The sequence below is a fragment of the Bos javanicus genome, chromosome 6, assembly GCF_032452875.1.
Source record: "Bos javanicus breed banteng chromosome 6, ARS-OSU_banteng_1.0, whole genome shotgun sequence".
In the NCBI taxonomy this organism is placed as follows: domain Eukaryota; kingdom Metazoa; phylum Chordata; class Mammalia; order Artiodactyla; family Bovidae; genus Bos; species Bos javanicus.
The window spans coordinates 89,667,570-89,692,345 of record NC_083873.1 but is presented as its reverse complement, the minus strand read 5'-3'; the positions used below and the strand labels follow the sequence as shown (position 1 = coordinate 89,692,345).

Genomic DNA, 24,776 nt, shown 5'->3' with positions numbered 1-24,776 from the left:
TTATCACACTTGTAGACCTAGTTTTTCCTCTCATCTGCTCAATTTCAGCTGGGAGGTGAGGGCCAGCATCGATTCAGTTGACTGATTGTTCAGGCTGGTACTCATTTCTTCACAAATCCATTAAAAACTAGAAAGGTTGATTTTATGAAATACAGAAGAGACATTCTTCATTCAAGTATAACTAAAAAGCCATGCTTTTCTTTTAGAATATTCAATAAGCTAGTTCAAGAGACGGCTACTTAAAATTGTATCACTATCTTCCTAGCCACTAAATCCAGGAACCTGAAGGCCACTCCAGATATCTTCTCTCCTCTCACTATCTTGTTCCCTCAGCTTTTTGGTTTTTCAATCTACAAAAACATCTCCAAATACATGTTGGGTTTCTCATTCCCTCCCTTAACTTCCCAACTTCAACTGTTTTTCTTTTTCACTCTTGGGATATTTCAACTGCTTCCAAGCTAATGTTCCTCCCTCTGGCTTTGGGCTTCACCATATGGTTGACTGTTAACCTATTTGAAATACAAGTGATCAGTACTATCCCTAATCAGCTGGCTTCAGTGGTTCCTCATTTAACTTACAGTGTAAGTTAAGGGCCCTGTGTGTCCCTGATCTGACCACTCCAACTTGCGTTATAGACTCTCTTGACTTTACCCTTTGTTTCAGTAATCCTGAACTATTTTATATATTTTCCTTTTTGAGGCATACTCTTTGATGACTTTGTAATTTGCTTGTGACTCTAATGGTTTCCTACGTAACTCCTACTCACCCTTCAAAGATTATCTCGGGTGGGCCCTCTTCAAGAAACCCTTCCTGCCTCAGTCAGCCTGGTCTGGATAAGAGCTCCTCTAAATTCTATGAATTCCTGGTACATATCTTAATCCAGCTATACTGCACTGTGTTGACAAGACACACTCTCCCACCAGTTTGGTGGTAAATGTCCCAAAATGAAGGCTTTTTTTGTCTTATATCCCTAGCACTATATTTGAGTCATCCACAATAAATAATCAGTAGCTGATGCTGAGGGAAAGGTATACTTTAGGTGTGCAGAAAATGTATACTTCAGGTGTGCAGAAAATGTATACTTTAGGTGTGAGAACCAGAGGTTCTCGACACTGGTTGTAAATAGGAATCTTTAAAAAATACAGGGACCAATGACCCACCCCTGACCATTTAAGTCAGAAACTGTGAGGAGAGTGGCAGGGTTGGGATGAGGATTGCCACTTTGACATTTAAAACTCAACTAATAATGTGTGAGACTGGAAGCCAATTGGTTAGATGATCACTGGGCAAGGATTTGGAAATCCCAGTGGCTCAGTAGGTATAGAATCCATCCGCCTGTAATGCCAGAGTTGCAGGAGACATGGGTTCAGTCCCTGGGTCGGGAACATTACCTGTAAGAGGAAATGGCAACCCACTCCAGCATTTTTGCCTGAAAAATTCCGTGCACAGAGGAACCTGGAGGGTTACAGTCCAAAGGGTAACAAAGAGTAGGACATGACTGAGCAACCACACACATTAGAGACAGATGGAAGTGTTGATATTTGAGGCACCTCTCATCCATGAAATTCCATGAGATGATTGCTGGAAATATGCTTATTACTGGTGAATATTCTCAAAATATACCCTGTACAACAGAAAGCTTATTTTGTTTTTCACCCAGGTAACTTAGTTGACCAGCCAGGGATGACTGTGAATCATTCTACAACCTTAATGCTTTTGAAAGAACATTCACCAGAAATACACATGTATTTGTTTAAAATAATGTAAGAAAAGAGGAGCAAGTGGAGAAAAAGAAGAGTGGGTTTTAGTTGCTTTATACATTTATGTCGTGATATTAGGGAAAGAAGTCTCAAATCTAAATACTTCCTGGTTCATGCAAAAGGCCATGTTCAAACCTTATTTCTTTCTTGTTTATGGTGATGATAATGATGGGCAATATATTTTCTCTCTTTTATAATATCTTTGTCTACTGTAATAGAGAAGCTATACCACATGTTGATTTTAGAAGCTTTTATAATTTATTGGACTTGCAATAAGTTCTATGTGGAATAAGAAAGAGAAGTTTGGGACATCAGTATTTGTGGGAGGACTAAGTGACTTCCCTGGTGGCTCAGATGGTAAAGCATCTGTCTACAGTGTGGGAGACCTGGGTTCAATCCCTGGGTCAGGAAGTTCCCTGGAAAAGGAAATGGCAACCCACTCCAAGTACTCGTGCCTAGAAAATCCCATGGACGGAGGAGCCTGGTGTCTGGTGTCCATGGGGTTGCAAAGAGTCAGACACAACTGAGCGACTTCACTCTAAGTGACTCTAGTTAATAATTTTCCCATTAAGAGTACTTTCTAAGAAAACAGTTAAGTTTTGAAAATAAACATCAAAACAGTAAAAAAAAAAAAAAAAGGAAAGGAACTCCTTTTAAAATGATCATTTAAATGTTAGACAAATACCCTAAAGTCTTACAATCTCAAAAGTCACATTCAAACTCTCAATCTGTTTGATTAAAAAAAAAGTTTAATGAACTGTAAAATAAATACACTTCCATTAAATATTAAATAAATTATTTACAACTTGAAAAAATAGTTTTTATCTCCATGCATCTTTATGTACAGAAATAAGACTTAGCATTAAAAAGTGACAATTGAAAGTTTAAAACCATCAGAACGAAAAGGTTCTGTTTTCTTGGGATTTGCTGAAAAGAAGAACCAATGTATCACTTGCAGCTGTGACTTGGCAGTGACTCCGATCTGATACCCTGTTGGAAAATAAAATGAACTGTTAGAGACAGCCCAATTCCAACATAGCTTTGAGATAAGGTCAAAGAATAATCATCAATCAGAATTTCTGCCAATTTTTTTTTTTTCCCTAGGATGTCTTGTGGAAAGTGCTAAAAGCTTTTCAGAGACAAACTAGCCCTTCTGACTTGAATCTGTCTTTCACATCTGCTTCAGTTATATGCATACTTGGGTAGAAGACTGTGTGTTCAAACCTGTTTCATCAAATTCTGTTTATTAAAATTGCAGCACTGAGAATACTGATGAGAAATAGTTTTCCTAACCAAATCTATGAAGCGGACATAATTAAAAACAAAGATTAAGTGGCTCAGTATATTTATGATATACAGTTAATTTAGGATAATTAGTACCAAGGGCATAATAATAGTAGCTACCAGTTAATAGGTAGCCACAATATGCCAACACAGCATATTCCTTTTCCTAAAGTCATTCCAGACCTCCTTTGAGAAATTTCAATTGCACTAAACAACCAAAAATAAACTCTTATTCATGCTGGTGACTTTAGCTTCAGAACATTAAGCCAATTCATTAATAACTTTTGATGAATAAGTATTGAGTATAGCACTGGCATGGATAATTATCTATTTCATGACTTACTGAGCTAATTCTGTAATAGGCTCAGAACACAATGCCTGTACTTAACCAATGCTAAAGATAGTGTTCTTCAAGCATCTGGAATGTTAATAAAAGATGGAATCGCAGACTTAGTAGATTTAGGATTTGGCTTAGAAGTGTGCATATTTAGCAAGTATCTCAAGTAATTCTTAAAACAATCGAAGGCAAAAAATAATATTGGGCTGGCCAAAAAGTGCATTTGAGTTTTTCTGTAAGATTGTAAGGAAAAATCCTAACATACTTTTTGGCCAACCCAATAACTTGAGGATGTGATCTCTTTCCAAAATGTCTGAGGAAATGGAGTTCCTTCTTTTGACTGACATTAAGAGCGTCCTTGATCTCCTTGCCTCCCCCTTCCTGTGGAAGTTTGCTTCATCAGCTGTCGACTTTAGTTGTCAACGAAATATCCCTCTCCATACTTTCTCCATACAACATGCTCAGCTCTCTCTCTTTACAAAAAAAATGTTTTTTTAAAAAATAGGAACTACAATCTGTACACTAACCAAGTTACCTCTCAAGTGTGAGCCCCTCTCCATTCCTGCTTCTTTTCTGTGCAAGGATATCCCACTGGTGTTTCTACTTCCTCACATTTGTAGTGCAGGTGCCCTGATGTTGGCTCTCCACCATGTGAGCTCAGCCTATCAGTTCAACCTTATCTCCTCCAACACCATTAGAACTAGGTCATCTTTCAAACCTTTCTAAAATAATCTAGCCCATCTCACACTATTGATCTTCCTTTCCACTTATAATCACATGTCCCAGTCTCATCAGTTCTTTGAGGCTCACTTCCAATGCCATCCTCTATCGCATCTTTTTCTGCTCCCTAAATGCAGCCCACTGGATTCTATCTCTCCTTTGCTGGAAACTCCTCATATTCCATTAGTTCCTTTTTTATGACATATATTTTACTCCCCCTGATATTCTTGTTTCTTGCATCTTTTTCTATCTTCAAAACACTAAGCTCTTTGAGAACAGAATTTGTGTCTCCTTCACTTTTCTATCCCTTGGCATAGTAAGGACATGGTCCATTCTCAGTATGGAACTGCAACTCAAGCTGAAAGAATAACACCTTTGTGTAGCCAATGTTCATAGTGTACCATTAAGAAAACTTGCTTTTCTCATTTTTCTTCAGATAATAGACGTTATATTTTTAAAATTGTAAAATATTATTTAAAGATATCTTTTAAAACTCCAACCTGCAATAATACCTTCAGTTATGCTACAGCATGTGCATTTCCATTTTCTTGTCGAAGTTTCTTTCGTTCTTCAGCGACACCTTCATATCCCCTGAGGTATCGTCTTCGAAGCCTTCAGAGAACAAGATATTCTACTGTCATCAAAGGTCTATTCATATATACATTGACTGGGGTTTCATGAGCACAGGGAATTTCTTTCATGAGTCCTATGGACCACTGTACATTTAAGGACCACTCCACCAAACCCAAAAAACTAAACCCAGGTAAAAAGTATCACAATGTTCTTTTAAGGGAATCTTTATGTTGATTTTATATAAACATATTCTGAGATTTAAACAAATGTGCATTGGGATGCAAACTTTTAGAAGGCATGAAACATATCCATATTTTTCCCCGAAACAGCACAATTGCAGGCACAGCTGGAAGAAGATAGTATAGTTTTACCACAGAAGGGCTGTACAAACTAATGTAAATGCTTAGGTTTTGTTTTTTTATATACAGGCTTAAAAACAAATTGATTTTATTTCTAAATATAATAAATATTTCTAATTTATTGCTACCTGATACTCAAAAAACTCAATGGTCTGAAATGTTTTAGTGTTGCTCAAGCAATTCAATTTTTATTAGCTTTTTTATCTACTAAATGTTATTATTAAAATCTTAAGAACTTTTGTTGTGATGTTTGGGAAAAAACTGATTTCAGTTATGTAAAAGCAGCAACTGTGTCTTAGGCTGGTATTTGCAATGTGTTTCAAATACAGGGAAGAATACAAGAGAAAAGGAAAACATGACAAAGCTTTTCCATACTTTTCCAAAGGATTATTAAATATTTCAATTTGAATAATTATGAGTTTTTGAATAATTCTTTCAAAACATCTTCCCTAACTGGCAGTTTCTTCTTCTGTCATTCTACGTCAAATAACAATGGTGTCTGAGTGTATTTTTCCTAAACACACTGGCATATCATATCGGGCTTGAGGTACCAACAGACTGAAATAATTTCTCGGATGTGCAAAACAAATTTAAACCACACATCAAACTTTACGTGCATCATAAAATTGTGTTTTACCTGGCATTTTATCATTAGCTGATATGAGTTTAAAATAATAGTAAACAATGACAGAAGATAATTCCTTGTTTCCTGAATGGCAGGAGTAGTAGATCATGTATACAATCCAGTTGTTAAAAGTAATTTACCAAGACCTAAAATTAGAATAATGAGTCTTGCTTTTCCCAAGCTCCAGTAGCACATGAGTCATTACAGAGCCATTCACACCCTCCCTGAAGCTCCTTAATCTACTGACTTTTGTTTGACAGACAATGCCATTTTTACATACCCACCAGTGGCTACTACCTAGGACAGTCTAGTTCTAACATTCATTGGTCATGAAGTGAAGTAAGTGATCTGTTATTATGAGCACAGGGAAGATACTGCTAGAATGAAACAGTAATAGAATTGTCCCTGCTTCCTACGCCATGCCATATGGAGGAAACTTTTTTTTTTTTTTAGTAATTGAATTCCCATACTTCATTTGACAATAACAAAATAGGCATAAGCTCTAATAAGTCAGTACCATGCTATCAAATTCCTAACTCAGAATTTTGCATTCTGACAGAAGCAGAAGACATCTTTTCTTGGCTCCTGGCTTGAAGCTCTTTGTGACTTTTTAGTATCAAAGCAATGTCTCTGACAACCTAGTTCCTAATTAGCTTCTGGGGAAGCTTGCTTAAGCATAATATACTAATGGAAGATATTAACAATCTGAGATTCAGAAGTAGCCATGAGTAGACATATAACATGAAACAAAACCATCAATTTTTAAGTTCAAGAAAAGGGGTTCATATATTAAGTTTCAATGGTGGCCAAAGGAATACATTTAACCATATTCTGTGAATTGTCAATGAAGGGTAAAGATACGGCCAAATATCACGTACCACTAATAGAATAACTCACGTAAAATATGATACCACATTAAGATAGAAATCCTGAAAAAAATCAACCTGGCATTACTTTATTAGGGATTTTAAAGACATGCCTTACTTACAGGATTGTAATAAAAACAGCAATAGCTGTGAAGGTCATGGCAGAGACGAAAGCAGCTATAGCTGCTAAAGCAATTTTTGATAAATCGCTGTCGACCATGCTCTGAGTCTTCATGGACTTTTCCCCACATCGTTCACCAAAGTACTCTGGATAACATCTGCAAAGAACCCACATTTTAAAATTATAATCACTGAAAAGATTCCAATAATCACATTTACTTTCCAGATCACAAACCATCATTAATTCTAGCATTCAAAAAATCAGTCCAGGCATTTATTTGTATTTCAAAATGATGAGCTGTAGAATGCATTCGCGCCTAAGGTGTATTAGTATAAGAACAAGTTGAGATTAGTCTGAGTGTGATATTCCAAGAGGACACGCCTTTTCATTCTTTGTGCTCCTTGTATGACCAACTGATGAATTCAGTGGCTTGTTATGCAGCTAATACATTCCACTACCATTTAATGTGCTAGCAGCTTTTAGGGAGAAGGAAGCAAGAACAACATTAAGTGAAAACTACCTTAGTTCCTTTTTTATCAAGAGGTTTTGTAAAATATATATTGCAAAATGATGATTTCCACCAGGGTTCAGCAAACTATTGCCCACGGGTCAAATCTGGCCATTGCTAGGTCTTTTATAGCACGCAAGCTGAAAAATGTTTTGTTTTGTTTTTTTTAACAGTTTTAAATGGCCATGTTTTAATTGGTTATATGATAACCGTACATAATCTTGACCCACAACAACCAAAATATTTCATATCTCCTTCTTTAAGGAAGTTTGCCAACTCTTGGTTTATACATTGAAAAAAAACACAAATGGTTTTCTGCAACTAGGGGTTTCATACACAGTGTTAGAAATATAGAATTCCATATGATTTAGGGTAACTTACTGGCATGATACTGTTTCCAGTTGCTCTAAAAATGTACATTTTCCATGAATGCAGAAATTTTGAAATTCTGTATCACACAGATTTTTCTTCTTTCTGTTTCTTCTATTTTTTCCATTTTTGCCTCCCTTTTTCTTTCTCTTGGGTTTATCTGAAGTCTTTTCACTTTCCGTTTTGTTTTTCTTAGGCTTAACTACCTGTTCAACTAAAAAAATAAAAAAGAAAAGATCTATTGACAAAAGTCTCTCTTCACGTGGAACACCATTTTGAAGACATGAGAGAAAAATGTCCTAGCAGTAAGTTCACAGGGTAACAGCCGTATTAGTCTCATTTTTTAACACAACTCATATACAATAATTGAACAAAGACAATATCTGTATTATGTGGCACTTAGACTCTGAACACATTTGTTATTTTATTAGCTTAAAAACATATTTTGATTTATTTGTATCAGTATTACTACTACTGATAACAGGAATAATAGGAGTTACTTGTCTAAGAAAATCCATGAAATATTTTAAACATTTGTTTTTACTTTAATTCATACCAGGTTCTTGGTAACAAGCATTAATTTAATTAAACCCAAATTACAGTTGAATGTATTGTTACTATCCACATGATACAGATGAGAAAAAGTAGAGTCGAGTAAAGACAAGTAAATTGCACTAAAACAGTAGCTAGAAAATGGCAGTGCTGGAATGTTAAAGCCTATTAATACTCAATTACATTATGTTTTCTCTTGGAAAAGCTCAGTTCCATTAATTAAAGTGGGGTTTGAGTATATTTGATGATTTTCTTTACTCATATCAGTCTTGTGCTATCATAGTTGGGAATTGGTGTGTTATTACCTGAGGTGAAAAGAACAGAATTATACATTAGAGTTAACTTTCTTCAACTCCCAGATTACAACAGATTATAATTAATTGATACCTTCTGGGGGCTAATTTCTATAATCAATCTATTTGAAAAACAGAGTCCAGAAATATTTGTACTTGATGCTTCATGGGTTCATCCTAACTCTTCAGATTCACAGAAACCTTTGTTCAGTGTTATAGCTATGCAGGGTATAGTTTACCCACACATTAAACATAGAAAGGAGGAGTTTCTATGTTAGAGCTGTGCATTTTGTCTTACCTAATCTCTGCATAGGTTTATCTGAGCAAGTATTTAGTGAACCCAGAGAAAAGAGTCATAAAGTCATAATAAAGTTAGTCAAAATGGTTCTGCAGTGCTCAGTAAAGAGAGAACTCTAGAAACATAAGGGTAGCAAAGCTGGAGCCCTGTGATTAAGGTAATGAAAAATTAAATACTTTGAGTATTTTAGCAGTCATTATATCAACATTAACAATAGTCAAATTAGGAGCAATGTTTAATAGGTGGCTATGCAATTTTTGTGTTGAAACTTCCCTCTGATGATAAGAAAAGTACCCCAAATTAGAACAGTTCCTCTAACAGAGACAGTTTAAATCGATATTACAGCACTTTACAGATACATTACAAATTTTAAACAGAGACAGTCACTATGCTGAAGTGCTACAATAGACATTATCTTCATGGAGCAATTTTCACTGTATTTTACAGTGTATTGTAATTTTGGCCCCTAACCATTTTCATTCATCACCATCAATTCATTTGGCCTTATGAAATGCCAACTTGAAACATCTTTAAGAGAAATTTCTAGAGTCTTAATGGTCTCATCTCATCCCCCTCCCAAAATAAGAAATGGACCCCTTTCCCACCTTATGTAAAAGCACATAAGGGAGGTGTGGAGCAAGGGAGGAAAATGGAGTGTTTGATAAAACTTTTCCCACCTGCCACTGTCTTCATGTTATCACTTGCTATTCCTTCACCAGTTCTGGGAGCTAGACAGAGGGGAGGAGTCAGGGAAACTAAGATCAGGAAAGAGGACGCTTTAAACCCTGCCTTCATAATGGATGCTCCTAGGATATTTAGATTTGATTTACTGATGACCTCATCTGCCCTCAAACTCCAAAGTAATATGAGAGTAATGAACAATAGTGACCTCTTACTCTGGTACCCTCATTTTAAGTAAATGCTCTTTTTGAAAAATCAGGTAACAGCAGAAGAGAAGAAATTATAGGTCACTATTATTTAACTGACAATTGAGATTTAGGGTTAAACAGAGATGTTAGTGACATAAAATCCATGCATATTTGTTCTTTAATATTTCCAGAAAGTGATATTACTAATGCCAATGTTGCAACACAATACACAGTGCTAAGATCCAATCATTCTTTTCCCATTACATCTTTCTGTTCCCTTACCTGGGTCTCCTGCACTGCAGGCAGATTCTTTACCAACTGAGCTATGAGGGAAGCCCTATTTGTGTCCAACTGCAGTTATTTAGAGAAAAATGGTGGTGGGGAGTGGCTATAAAAGCTGATATAAAGTATATAGGGTTGGTTGATGTCTACATTGGTTTTTCACATCGGGGAGTGGTCATGTGGCAGAGTATCTGAAATCCAACAGATTGGAGTTTCTCATTCTGGCTGTGGAACTTTGGGCAAAGTGCTTAACCTTCTTAAGCTTCAGTTATCACATCTGTAAAATGATAACAATTCCTACTTTATAAAGTTGTGAAGATTAGACTTACCAGACATGAAACGTTTGTTAGAGCTCCGGACACAAAGGTTGTGCCTACTAAAAGCTCCTTCTATCTCAGTTTCCAGCTTAACTAGCAGGATGCACAACAGTCATACACACAAGAAAGCCACTGGAAGATCTTGGAGAGGCTTTTCTTGAAGCAGCTTTGCTCATACAAACCACATATCTTATAGGCTATACTGTCACCTTCTCCTCTACTCACCTCTGACTGAATCATCTACAATATAGCCAGATATCTGTGGTTCATTATCATACTCTTCTGCATAGTCATAGTCGATCACGGAGGACAGTTCGCCACCAGGAGGCGTTTCACTTGCAGAGGAAATCTCACTTCTTGAGGTCACCTCAAATCTGTCAGCACTGTGGTCCCCAGAAAATGGTTCCCCTTTTCCAGAGTAGGTGTCATTGACGTCTAATCCAGCAGTATAATGGGCTATGGGAGCGAGAATAAGAGAAGAAAAGAAAAAGTAAAGAGGTGTGCCTTTTCTCTCCAGTCAATTCTGTTTGGGAGGAATGTTTATCTTCAAAGCAGTAACGGCACATGTGTTATTGTTTGCGATTGAGTCACTTATGAAAGCTGCTTCATACTCTGCCAACAAGCAAACTCAACTGTCCCAATTACAGAGCTTCTTTTATTTAGGTTTTCTTTTCCACAGATAATCTACATTAATTTCCACATCAAAAACCCACCAAATAGGCAAATTAATGTAATATAATTATTTAAGAGGTAACATCTAAATATGACCATAACTTCATATATATATATACAATAGAATGTTACCTGTTCCATTTTAATAAACAGATTCTAGAGATAAACCCAATATCTTTTTAACACATGCAGTACCTTTTTAAAAAGAGTATGCATATCAAATGTAAAAAGTAATATGAATAGTAGTTGGTAATAAATTTTCTTACTGTCATTGTTTCTTATTATTGCCCTCACATAGAGAAGAAACTAGGGACTAGGTAAGACTTGGGGGCCAGTTTCAAGCCCCTGCTTTATCGTTTGTTGCTTAGTGGCTAAATCTTATAGGAGTATTTTGCGACCCCATGGACTGTAGCAAGCCAGGCTCCTCTGTTCAAGGAATTTTCCAGGCAACAATCCTGGAGTGGGTTATCATTTCCTTCTCCAGGGGATCTTCCCAACCTAGGGCTTGAACCCTCGTCTCCTACTTGGCAGGCGGATTCTTTAGGTCTCAAAACAGTGTCAGAGTGGTGCTTTTAAGTAGAACCTCTTCCTGGGACGATGCCAGGCCCTCTAGAATGGTAAAAACAAAATCACTTGACAGAGGAGACGGAGAATTTAGGTAGGAGATAGGACTCCTTGGTCTGGGACTTCTCTTCTGCAAGATCTCTAGAAATCACTTTACCGCTGTAAAAGGAAGGGTATGGATTACAGGATCTCTAAACTCCCCTTCCTCTGGACTAAAGTGAGAGTACAAAGATTCTCAGGCACCCTCCTGCTGGCCTGGAACCTCTAAGACACCCGGCCTGTTTTTTCAGCCTCCATAGGAGGGGCCGGTATGTCGATTACCTCCTATCGGACAGAGTCGGGGGACACCCAGGGGCGGCTTTCTTTTTTTTTTTTTTAAGAATCAGCAGCAAAATCCAAGAGGCGACCAGTTTGGCCTCTGTGGGAGAAGCTCCGGGCAGCTCAGAGCCGGGATGTCCTCACCTGAGCCAAAGATGAGGAGCGACAGCACCACGGGCGCCGGCGGCAGCAGCGGGGCTCTCATTGGTCCCTCGGAGCGGCGGCGTCGCGGTCTCTGGGGCAACTCGGCCGGGAGCTGCAGGCGGGAAGAGGCGGTGGTGGCCGAGAGCTGGGACGCTGGGGGCCGCGTGGCCGAGCTCGCAGGCCCGGCCAGCCTGGGGTACTGGAGGCAGCTCCTGGAGCTCGCCTCGCGATCCCTGGGCTCAGGTTCCCTGGGCTCAGGCTAGGGCACCAGGTGTGCGAACATTCCGAAGGTGCTGCGCGCACCTGCCGCTTTATAGGCCGGGCGGGGACCCGGGCATCGCCCGTGACGTCACGCCGCGGCGGAGGGTGGAGGCGGGCGGCCTCCCGGGAAGAAGTTACTACCCGAAAACCACACACGGATGCCAGGCGCCCCACCTCCTGAGAGCGCAGAGAGCCGCTGGAAGGAAGTGAAAATTAAACCTCTCGCTGCAAGCTGAAAAAAAAAAAATTACCAGATCCATACAAGGGACAGGAGTGGAGTTTGGGAGCTAGGAGCTGACGTTCAGAAGTCCCGAACATTCAACCCATCTGAAAATCCTCAGAATATACTTCGGTTGATCTTAGTGTTACCACAGACAGGAATTACCTAGAAAAAATTCCATTTTAAAATGTTGAAGTACCTTAAGATCAGGAGTGACTTAACAATGGTCCGATGTCTTTAACAATAACGGTCATAATATGACTACAGAACCCACCTCCTAATGAGAAGCTGCTTTATTTACCTTATCTCACCCGGAGGCCCTTCCCCACCCACTGTGAAGTGGTCAGAATTTCCAACCACCTCCCGTCCAATTTATTTTTGTGGCCCAGGGACCCATCCTTGTCAAAATTATTATTTATTGATTTTTTTTTTTTTTTGGCAGAACAATACACTAAAAATATTACCAATACCACCTCACTCAAAACCTAGGGAGGTCTAAGTATCATCTTCCCTGTTTTACAAGAGGGACAAATGTCAGCTTTACAAGGCAGGGAGGACTTCACACAGCTGGTCATGGCAGGAGCCAGACAGATTCATCTTCAACCCCATCTCACTCTTAAACTCTCTTTCCACTCTGATAAAAGGATTTAGACTAAACTTCTCTTTGAAAAGAGAATTTCTACAGGAGAATAATATTTAACCTAAAGGAATAGTCTCTGCTGATAGCATATTGGGATTGGATGACAAAGAATGGTGGCCAAGATTTTGCTTCTGGAATCCCAAGACAGAATGAGCCAGCTTTGAGAGTCCATTTAGAACCTAGCAGGGCATTTTAATCATGACAAGCAGATAAAGTGAAGAGAGAGGGAGAGATTGATTAATTTGACTAACTTCTACATGGAGACAACTCCAGAACTTGATTTTTCATGACTTGAAGAAGAGAAAAAAGCATTGTTCTAAGTATTTCTTTGTCCTGAAGGTATCTGTCTCTTCCGTGACTGTTCCAGTAAAACAGTTCTTTTTAGGAATGTCGGTCACAGTGGTACGTGTCCTAATTCTGGGAAACTTTTTTAAAAGTTGTGTATTTTTTAATGACATGTCATAATAATGTAGGCTAAATAGTACTTTACATTTAGTAGGATAAAATAGAGTCATGACTCATGCCTTTGCTTCTATTGGACATTTGTTGAGACCATATTTTGTGTATTTCACTTGTTTTCTGTTTTATGCAGGGAGATAATTAAATGATGACCAGTTCCCAGTAGCTCAAGGAGGTGAAAGTCAGATGCAGAGTAAAGTAGGTCTTTTATATCAGATAAGAAGGATTGAGTGCCATGAAAAACCAGGATGCAGTTTAGTTTTGTTCTGTGTATCATGGAGAGCATTGTGGAAAGACGGAGAGGTCACTCAATGGTCTTCCCAGAAGCAAGTGTAAATGAAAAGAATACCTGAAGACAAGGTGTGACCAAGAGTGGAAAATAAGATGAGAAAGATGACCCTGCCCATTCCAGGGTGAAGCAGGGGCCTGCATGGTCATCTTTTTTGGTGGATGAGGTGACTGTGATTCAGAGAGACTCACATTCTTACCAGCAGATTTCAAAAGATGGTGGAGATTTTGTTTAGCATGCAGATTGTTGCCTAGGCTGGTATATGTTTCTGCTCTCATAGGTTTTGATTTTGTTCTCATCCTTCTCTTCCTCTCTTCTTACTTTCTTCTTATTGAAAGTGAAAGTGAAAGTAGCTCAGTCGTGTCTGACTCTGTGACCCCATGGACTATACAGTCCATGGAATTCTCCAGGCCAGAATACTGGAGTGGGTAGCCTTTCCCTTCTCCAGGGGATCTTCCCAACCCAGGGATCAAACTCAGGTCTCCTGCATTGCAGGCGTATTCTTTACCAGCTGAACCACCAGGGAAGCCCTTCTTCTTAGTGAGGTGAATGCAAGTTGTGCACACCTATCATCAAAAGTGTTTCACTTTGAAGTGAAAGTGGGCTCTTTACATTGGAAATTGTCTTGTCTTTTTCCAGTTGGAAATTTAGAGGGTGGTAATTTACATTGGTGTGGAACATAACATAGCATCATAGGGACTGAGTGCTTAGTATCAACTTGAGATTCAAACCAATTGAGTTTTCATATACAAATTCCACCATATAGTAAATTACTTAATATCTGAAAGACTCTGGATTCCTCATCTGAAAATAAGAATAAAGATACCCACATGCCGTTAAGCAGATTAGGTAAGATACATAAACAATAGCACAGATCCTACTTGTAGTGAATACACAATAAATAAACTTGACTGTTATTAAATATTATTAACCTTAACATTGTGATAGTTACACTATATTAATCACACTGAAGAACTAAGTGACCCTTAGAAATGTAGCTACTCACAGAGTAAGTGATCAGTAATCTCCTCCAATACGTTCAAGCCGTGAACTTTGTACCCACTTCACATTAAGATTAAGCATTTTGACATTATGGTGCATCACAGGATATCATGTGGTGTCATAATAGTTGCATCACAAAGGCAGCACCCCTTGATGACTCATGGCATTCAGGAATACATGCATGAGAAAGAAACCAACCCCATATAAATGTGGGATTCTTTACATTCTGATTGCTAAGTTGAGACCAGGAGGAGTAATTTCAAAAAATTCAAGTAGAGAAGTAACTCTTTTTATCCTAATAAATTAATAATTCCTTCATTTGTTTGATATTAAAGGCAGCCCCAAAGGCAAATGTTCCTAGCGAGTCACACACTCTTTTGGTGCCTAGTATCTAGAGCCTGATGATATTTTATATGTAGAGTGGAAAGAAACTCACTTTGACTCTGCTAAAAGATATTCTATAGAACCCACAGTAGAATTAATTTTTGTTCATATAGCTGATTTTGAAATTTTACAAATAGCGTCAGGGTCTGAGTAAATATTACATCATGGTCATTTTTATGAGTCAACATATGAACTCTCAAACTAAAATTAAGAAATTCTCTGAAATATAAGCAACAGTTCACGTATTATTAACAGATGCATTAGCTCCATTTAGATGTCTATAATTTTCTACTTTTCATTTTGAAAATATCCACTCTAAAGAATATGTAATTTCTAGTTCCTTCAAAAAGAGACCTTTAATGAACTTGATTGTTTTAATTTGACAGAATGAAATAAAATTTCTTGCTCTTTGTATCCTTCACATAATGACTCTTCCAGAGCAAGGACCAGAAGATGGGACTGAAAGTCATAAATGATTTGATACAGTGGGAACTAAGTAAACACAATATACATTGATATATGTGCCAAAATCAGTCCTCCAGGTAGTTCATTTATTCATCAAGTATATTTTGAGAACTAGATATTGGGTTAGAACTTTAAATTAGTCAGTGTCCTTATTTTTAAAGTCTTTACATTCTGTTAAAGAGAAACACATAGTAACCAAAGAAACAATACACAAAATAAATTTAGGTAGTGAAAAGTGCTAGAAAGGAAATAGAATGTGTGATGTAGAGAACTTGAATGGTGGAAGAAGATGAGATGAAGAGGTACAAGGAAGCCCCTACACTTAAGTAGTTCGTATTTTCTCCCTAGAGGGAACGTGACAGGATAAAATGGGGAGGATTATCCTATAGAATGATAATAACAATATCTAAGAGCAGAGATAGACTTGTGAGCTTCCCAGGTGGCGCTAGTGGTAAAGAACCTACCTGCCAATGCAGGAGACCTAAGAGACACAGGTTCGATCTCTGGGTCAGGAAGACCCTATGGAGAAGGAAATGGCAGCCCACTCTAGTATTCTTGCCTGGAGAACCCCATGGACAGAGGAGCCTGGAGGGCCACAGTCCATGGGGTTGCAAAGAGTCAGACACCACTGAAGTGACTTAGCACGTACACACACGGAGATAGACATAAGCAGTAATGAACAACAGAGACAGGCATATACAAGAAGAATGAGGAACACAGAGGCCTTAAATTGGACCTCAAACGTAGACTATGTTAGGACATTGTAGAAAAGTCTATTCCACTAATCATTTCTTAAACAGCTTTCTTAGCAGTGCTAAACAAGAGCTGTCTTTAGTTCTTAAGCAAAGGTTAGCTGATTGGAATCATTTGAGAACCTTTACAAAATTACTCTCCATTTTCCTCTCTTGATTCAGTATGTCTGATGTGAGTACCTGGCCTGTGTATTAAAAAAAAAAAAAAATCTTTCAGGAAAATTCTGGTGTGTACCTCTGATTAAGAACTACTCCACTAAGGAATACATAGGCAAAAAAAATCAAGGTACATTCAGAGAGATTATAAAACAGTGGGGCTGCATATTCATAGAGATGGAAGATTTGTTTGAAACATAAAAGATGGAGAAATGTAAGGAAGCATGTAAGTGAGATGAAGACATTTATCTTATATCTAAAAAACTCATCCTACAAATTTGGATACTTTCAATTTAGTAATAAATAGGGAACTATTTTAATGTAATATGTCTGAATATATGAAAAAGAAAAAATCCACTTTGCATATAATCCTTCAAGACTCAGTGTCTCACAAGAATGGAGTCACATCTACACCAAATTATTATGGGTTCTCACTAACTCAATTCTGAATGTAAGATTAGAAAACTAGATGTCCATAACCATCATCATACACTGAGTTAGGAAGCATGTATAATTTTGGTGTGCTGTTAATCCTTTATGAATTTAGGATTTTAGGATAAGATCTGACATTTTATTATTTCTTAAAAATATACTAAGGTCAAATGGTTGAAGTATATTAGAGTCCTATAGAAGATTTTTATAGTTTACCAATTTTAGTTAATAAATAATGATATCCTTAATTTATTTTTTCCAAAATTAAAAAATATGTTGTGTGTGCTTAATCTTCCTTTAATGCATTTCTACTTTCCTTAGCTTCTTGCATTTTATTTTATAAATTATCATTCCAGTTATCAAAAATTCAATATTGTGTGATGACCACTTTTTCATAGATGTGGAACTCTTGTTGTTATTGTTCAGTAGCTTAGTCCTGTCCAGCTCTTTGCCGCCCCATGGACTGCAGCACGCCAGGCTTGCCTGTCCTTCACCATCTCCCCAAGCTTGCCCAAACTCATGTCCATTGAGTCAGTGACGTCATCCAACCATCTTGGATAGTCCTCTGTCATCCCCTTCTGCTCCTGCCTTCAAACTTTCCTAGTATCAGGGTCTTAATGAATAGCTCTTCACATCAGGTGGTCAGAGTATTGGAGCTTCAGCTTCAGCATCCATCCTTCCAATGAATATTCAGGGTTGATTTCCTTTAGGATTGACTGTTACTTGCCTTCTTTTACTTAAAAAATTGACAACATATGCATACATTTAGTAATTCAATGGCAATATTATTAATGATACATATTTGATGTTTCTATTATCACTTTAGATAGTCTCTCAAGCATTCATGCATTTTTAACAAAGCTAGGTTGTATTACATATAGATTTTGTTGTATTTTCCCATGATCACAACAGGCTTTTTTCCCCCTGAGTTCAGTAAGAATAGCAGTTTTTAAAGATCATAAGTGAAGGAAATACTATTTTGTTGAGTAGACCACTCATGTACAGTCTGTCCTAGGCAGGGACAAATTAAATCACAAATAAAATGACCTTTGTATGTCATACTTCCCAAAGCTTTCTGAATGTATGCCCTGAAATTATGTGACCAGAATAAGAAGAAGGTAATATTGAAAAATACATATACACGTGGAACTCATGGATAAGGAAAAATTGAAAATATAGCCATATGTTTTATAAACATTTTTAGTAATATTCCTGAAATCAATATTTTCATCCTAAATCTGGATTTTGGGCTTCCCAGGTGGCACTAGTGGTAAAGAATCCTCCTGCCAAAGCAAGTGAAGCAATAAAAGTGGCTTTGATCCCTGGGCAGGGAAGAGTCCCTGGAGTAGCAAATGGCACCCCACCCAGTATTCTTGCCTGGAAAATTCCATGGACAGAGGAGCTTGGTGGCTACAGTCCGTGGGACTGCAAAGAGCTGGACATGACTGAGCACACCTGGATTTATGTGCTCCCAGATGATTTTGCCATTTGCTGAAGATATAATACAATTTCACTCCTAGATTTCCTTTCTTCCACAGAAACTTTAAAAATGATTAGTTTTGGTTACTTCTTAAGGTAGCAGACATTCCAAGAAGATACTTTTAATATCAAATTGCTAGACAATTTTGAGATTCTCAAGCACTATCTTTTGTGACTGTAAAAAATATATTTGACTTTTCAACAGTACACTTGGCCTGAGCAAAGCTAATATAATAGTGGGGAAGTGTTACATGATAGCAAAAATTTTTAAAGAATTTTTTAAGAAATATAAATGTGATCAAATGTTTCCATCTTAAAAATAGTATTTACTAAATTTCTTACATTTATTGAAATAGAAAAAGGAAAACGAGACTTTGAAGATATGTTTTGCCTAAAATTACTTATTTGAAGAAATGCATATAGTCTGCACTTTTAAAAGTTACTTTAACTGCCAGATAGTTAAGGATATAACTTTTAAAAAATTAACTATTTAAAATTTTACATTTCTCAGTTTTGGTAATTTGGAGATTTGAAAATATGTCTATACATGTTTATAAAATTTGCTTCGTTTTTTTCTTAACAATATTGCAATCTGCACAAAATGATTACTGTAATGGTATTTTACTGGGAAAAAACTAAACAAGTATTGTGGCTTTATTTTGCATTCATAGACTTAGGGAGGTAGCACATATAAGAGGAAAGAGAAAAGAAGAGTGTAAGTCTACATTTTTTAAAAAATCCATGGCTTATAAGAGTAAAACCAAGAAAGAGTTTTATAGACATATATTAACATTTTTATATAAAACATTAATAAAACTGTGTTCAGTATAAAACTTTTAATAATATATTTACAAATATTTATATACATATCAAATATAAACAGGTACATGTAGATATACATGAACAGAAACATTCTGAAAGGATATAGAAAGAATGTCAACAATGTTAGTCTGGTTAAGGAATTCATTGCTTCTCTGTTCTAAATATGTGCGCAAAGATCAAATATTACTTCTTTTTTGTTTTTTACATTAAAAACTCCAATCCAAGGCAAGAGAATGATTTTCCAAGCAAACTGATTTGACATGATTTCTATGATCAATTATTTTGTTTTTTCCAATTAGGATGTCAGTTTTGAAAGACAGTGATCACTGAAGTTGTCTGCTTTTCCCCATCCTTCCTTACCCTTAAACAGTTGCTCCTGCATTTGTGCTGTCCTCTGCTGGGTGGAATCCAGGAGGTAGAGTGAAGAGGTCAAGACTGCAACATTTGAAGTTGAAACTACTGGATTTCAGTACTGTCTTCTTTTTAAAATTTATTTATGTTTAATTGAAAGATAATTGCTTTACAATGTTGTGTTGGTTTCTGCCATACATCAACATGAATCAGCCATAAGGTATACATATGTCCCCTCTCTCTTAAATCTGCCTTCCACCTCCCATCCCTCTAGGCTGTCACAGAGCATCAAGTTGAGCTCTGTGTATCCAATTCCCACTAGCTACCTATTTTACACATGATAATGTATATGTTTCAATGCTCTCCAGTCGATTTCTTACCAACGGGTCAAATGATTTAAATGCTTTTGTGGATTTAGCTTTCTAATCTCTAAAAAAGGAGACGATGATAACCACACCTTAATCATAGGATTGTTGTGACGTTTAAATGTGATAATGCACATAAGACACTTGGAACAGTATCTGACCTTTCATAATTGCTCAAAGATCTTTTGTATTTTTCTTATGATTAATATTGACACAAATGAAAAAAGTACTGGAGAATCCAATGAGAAAATTTCAAAGCCTATTTGTGGATGGGGATAAATAATTGAACACTGTTCTAACTGATTTCATAACTTGAGAACCTCTGCTTACTGTGACAGATAAGCCTTTAAGAATTCAAAACTTTTTTAGAATGATGAAAGCAACATGAGTGAGCCTTGTTATTAAGGTCCTATTGCAAATAGCTTGCACTGCTGACTTCAGATGCCTGACATTTCCAGAGCCTTGGAAGAATGAATGTGTGTGCTGTCGTGTCCAACTCTGTGAGACCCCATGGACTGTAGCCCACAAGGCTCCTCTGTTCATGGAACTGTCCAGGCAAGAATACTGGAGTGGGTTGCCAGTTCCTACTCCAGGGCATCTTCCAACCCAGGGATTGAACCCTTGTCTCTTGTGTCTCCTGCATTTGGAAAGTGAATTCTTTACCACTAACACCAACTGGGAAGCCCTTTCCAGAGCATTACTTGTTTTTAAATGTGCAAACTCTATGTTTTTCAGCTGTGCAATATTTTCCTACTATATGATGTCTTCGTACCATGATACCATGATTTCACAGCAAAATCAGGCCATTTCTGCTGTGAGTACATTGTTTGTTGGTGAAATTTCTTTTTTCACCATAAACTAACCCAACTAGGCAATTTTTCAATACTAACTACCCCATCAATAATTTTGTCCTAGACATTACTCAGTATCCATTCCTATCTCTTTCCTTAGTAATAGAACCCTGATGTTATTCAGATGGCAATATGTACAATTTAAATAGAACATTTCCCAGGTTTCCTTGAAAATAGTGGTGACGATGTGACTAGATTCTGCAAGTCATGTCTGGTGAACTGAAAGCAGAAGTATGGGTAGAATTTCCGGGAAGGCTTCTTGAAGGAATTTGGTGAGGTTAGGAGCCACACTCTTATTGTGCTTTCTTTATTCCTTTCCTTTGCCTGGAATATGGATGCTTGGCAGCATCCCCCAGAATTGTATGGAACCATAAACTGACCCTGAATCTGAAGGCATGTGCTAGAATGGTGGGAAAGACAGAAAGAGCCTGAATCCCTGATTTGGAGCTGCTGCACCACCTCTGTACTCTTTACCTTAGAAGAGAAAACTTTCTATCTTGATTAAGTTGCTGTTATTTAAGTTTTTCTGGTGTGTGGTTTTCTGAGTCCAATATGAAATGATTTGGTAATCAGACACTCTCGTATTTATAGCAGTATTCCCTTCCATTGCAATGTCCTCAAGCTAAAGACCACAGGAGCACAGCTGAAGGGAGGGGGAATGTACACCCGAGAACATGGGTATATGAGTAAAAGATGGTGTCGAGTAAGTTTTAGAAAGGACAGAGAGGATCTGGGATTGTGTTAAGTAATTTAAGGGAGGACATTTTTTCTCTGAATTGGCAGCTGTCAGGAAGTGGGCATAATTCTATGGTTGGATATCTTGGTCTTCCATAGAAGCAGTAAGGCTAAATCTGTTAATTGTGAAGGCATCCACAGTCACACATAGTAATCAGGATAAGAGGATGTGTGGTCACTGCTGTGGCTTGAACCACGTTCAGGTCTTGTCTGTGTTCAGGTGGATTATGAGATGGTCTTGATTTTGCCATAATCCATGATAGTCATACAGTGACCTTATTTGATATTGCTGTTGTGTGAAACTTTTAATGTTCGGCAGAACATCAAGGCCAAGGTGAGAGTACCAGGCCAGCTCCTGGATGTCAGGGGCTGCCTTTTTCTTTGTCACCTGTAATAATAGTTGGTGTGGGTTAAGGGCTCAACTGTTGGTTGAATGAACTGAGTGGATTAACAAGTGTTTAGTAAACAAAGTAAGAACCTCCAGTTACTATTTTTATTTTACAGTGGCTTAGGTAACATTTGGATACACTTACATCATTTTTTTAAATAATTTTTTTTCACATAAGAAAGCTGCATAAGGACTAGATTAACATCGTTACTAAAGCTAAATGAAAGAGACACTTGAAAAGATACCAAGAATGAGAATTACCATATCCAACATGGGTCATATGTGAGGACAGGGGCAGGGATGTATTCTCTCCATCTGTTCACCACTCTTAAATCCCAGCACAAGTTTATATGCGTTGCATATTCTCAGCAAATGTTTAACATTATATAGAGGTCCTGAGATGAGAACAGAATCCACTAGGCGTTTCCTATGCTAAAAAACTGAAACTATTAGTTTAGGTTTCCATTTCCTTTACAGGTGCCTCTGACAGGAAAGAGTACATTTAAGCTGTAAATATTATCATATAATTTAGATAACATGTATTTAGAGCTTATACTCCTAAGTATATTTTAGACTTCATGTCATTTGGTCTTCATAAAATCCTTTAAAGTATGTGTTATCATCCCCACAGAACAGATGAGAAAATCAAAGTTTCAAATAACTTGCTAGAAGGCTGCACTTTTATTTGATAGAAGTAGGATTCAAACCAAGGTCTCTTTGACTTAAAACTCATACATTTAATCATTATTATATATCATAGTCAGCATAGCACTAGGCATACAGTAGATGATCGTTTTCTTTTTTTTTTAATCAGTTTTATTTTTGGCTGTGCTTGGTCTTCATTGCCACGCATGGACTTTCTTTCGTTGTGGTGAGCAGGGGCTTCTCTCTAGTTGCAGTGTATGGGCTTCTCACTGCAGTGGCCTCTCCTGTCACAGAACACTCTCACAGGTACTATAGTGTGGGCTTTGCTGGTTGCAGTGCATGAGCTCAGTAGCTGCGGCACACAGCTTTAGTTGCCCCACAGCATATGGAATCTTTCCAGACCAGGGATCAAACCCATGTCCCCCGCACTGGCAGGTGGATTCTTAACCACTGAACCATGAGGGAAGTCCTCAACAAAGGTTTTTAAAGTTACTTGCTTGGTAAACCAAATACTAGTGATATCATAGTGTAAAAGAACCTAGAAATAAATTGACTTTAAAATTTTTCTAATTGATAGAGCAGAGAGCAAACATATAAAATAACTCTAAAATAACTGAAAATAACTAAAAAATCCAAAGGACCACAAAAATCTAAAAAATCCAAAAAAGCTCACAGGACTACATTTACTATTTTAGTAAAACTGAAAGACAAATGTATCAGTCAGAAGGGTGATATAAGAACGTCAAAGTTGGCTCTCTCCATTGGAACACATTTCCAGGAAGGATTTTCTCTGGCCCAAGGAGTTCATCTCTTTCATTCTGATAGCTGACACATCATTACTGAAAAAATAGATATATCTATTTCACTCAGTCTAATGCCTGAGTGATCTCTGATTAGAATTTGTCTTCATAGGTTGTCCAAGGTCAGTGAAGGTCAGAAGATTCCTGTAACCAAGCATATCAGCAATCACAATTCTCACTGGAAATTACTAAATTGACATCTGGATTTCTACCTCACTCTGTGCAAATTTGGTTAGACTACCTCTGAAAGTCAGATTTATCCTTCAAAAATGGCCATGATGGTGTTCTGAATGTGTAAGTCATTCATTCATTCAACGTATTATGTATTATCTGTTACATATTATATATTACCTATTATGTATTATTACCTATTATGTATTATTCTGCATTGCCTATATCCCAAGAACTGTGATAGGAATGTAAAAATGAAAAACAATTCTTCTAAACAGTTTACAGTGCAGCAGATGGACACAGATGAGAAGCAGATGACTATAATGCATTGTGGTAAGTGCATGACACTAAGGAAAAGATGTAGTACCCTGAGATCTAGAGAGTGTGGGAAGGTAGCCCAGACTTAAGAGCTGTAGCAAGGCATCCTGGGAGAAATGATATCTGGGAAGAATGAATTGGCCTCGTTAGCTGAAGAGTAGGTGATTGTGTAGATAAGTCTGTTGTGGGAATGGGGGTGAGGGTCAGGAAAATGCTTGTGTTCCATGCAAAGGTCACAGCACTCTCAAAAGCCCGTGTCTCGTTGGGACCCAGGCATTAGGTACTGACAGCTCTGTCTGGGCCTGTGTCAGCAGCCTTACGACATCAGATGAAATAGATCACCTGAGACATATTTGATGTTTCATCCTTATAACAACAAATACTCTTCTTCTCTGACCTCTTTTCTTTTACCCCAGCCACAGAAACAGACAGGAAGCCAAAGCCCAGCAGTCAGCAGCACTCCTCTGGACTTGATCCTCTATGATGTCATCAGGCTTTGTTTCCTCGTGTTTAGAGAAAGACTGTGGAACGGTTGCCGTGGCAGTTCTGTTAAACATGAGTCATTCTGGACACCTTCACATGTGCAGCTCTCTTCATTGAAGAGATCTCAGTTCGTGTACTGTTTGCAAACAGCACAGAGTTCAGGGGTTTGGAACCTGCTCTTGGAAGCCTCAGATGTGGTTCTGTAAAATGGAGGAGGGATCAAAGGTTGGCTTTCACAGTGCATTCTTTAGGATTTCAACATAATAAAGGTGAATTTTAGCATAGAATAGTATTGAAAATAGTATAGCTAATAGGGAATATCTACATACCCTACCTATGAAAGCTTACTTCTGTGCCATTTAATATTGACCTGCGTTCTTCTCAACACAAGGAACAGAGTGGTGGATAATGAGGATGAGATTCTGTGATGTCTCCTAAATCTGTAACATGTCTTCATGGATTTAAGAATATTTCATT

General features: G+C 37.6%; 1 protein-coding gene and 1 long non-coding RNA gene across 4 annotated transcripts; one reads left to right on the top strand and one right to left on the bottom strand.

Annotated features, from left to right (window-relative positions):
• Positions 1 to 2,487: 2,487 nt before the first annotated feature.
• On the bottom strand, positions 2,488 to 14,805 carry AREG (amphiregulin). 3 transcript variants are annotated; one of them, XM_061420479.1, is made up of 7 exons: positions 14,707 to 14,805; positions 11,832 to 11,943; positions 10,359 to 10,589; positions 7,535 to 7,736; positions 6,647 to 6,802; positions 4,614 to 4,713; positions 2,488 to 2,750 (listed from the first exon to the last, which is right to left on the bottom strand). In XM_061420479.1, exons 2-6 carry the CDS (start codon positions 11,890 to 11,892, stop codon positions 4,620 to 4,622), a joined length of 744 nt encoding a protein of 247 aa, XP_061276463.1. In that variant the 5' UTR covers positions 11,893 to 11,943; positions 14,707 to 14,805; the 3' UTR covers positions 2,488 to 2,750; positions 4,614 to 4,619. The 3 variants fall into 3 exon arrangements, with proteins under 3 accessions (XP_061276463.1, XP_061276462.1, XP_061276460.1); XM_061420478.1 differs by lacking the exon at positions 14,707 to 14,805 and adding an exon at positions 12,344 to 12,471 and having other exon boundaries at positions 4,602 to 4,713; XM_061420476.1 differs by lacking the exon at positions 14,707 to 14,805 and adding an exon at positions 12,344 to 12,469.
• A 6,898-nt stretch (positions 14,806 to 21,703) lies between these two features.
• On the top strand, positions 21,704 to 24,394 carry LOC133249706 (uncharacterized). Its single transcript, XR_009737066.1, has 4 exons — positions 21,704 to 21,828; positions 23,440 to 23,621; positions 23,777 to 23,831; positions 24,233 to 24,394. It is a non-coding gene; the product is annotated as an uncharacterized LOC133249706 (long non-coding RNA).
• The last annotated feature ends 382 nt before the right edge of the window (positions 24,395 to 24,776 follow it).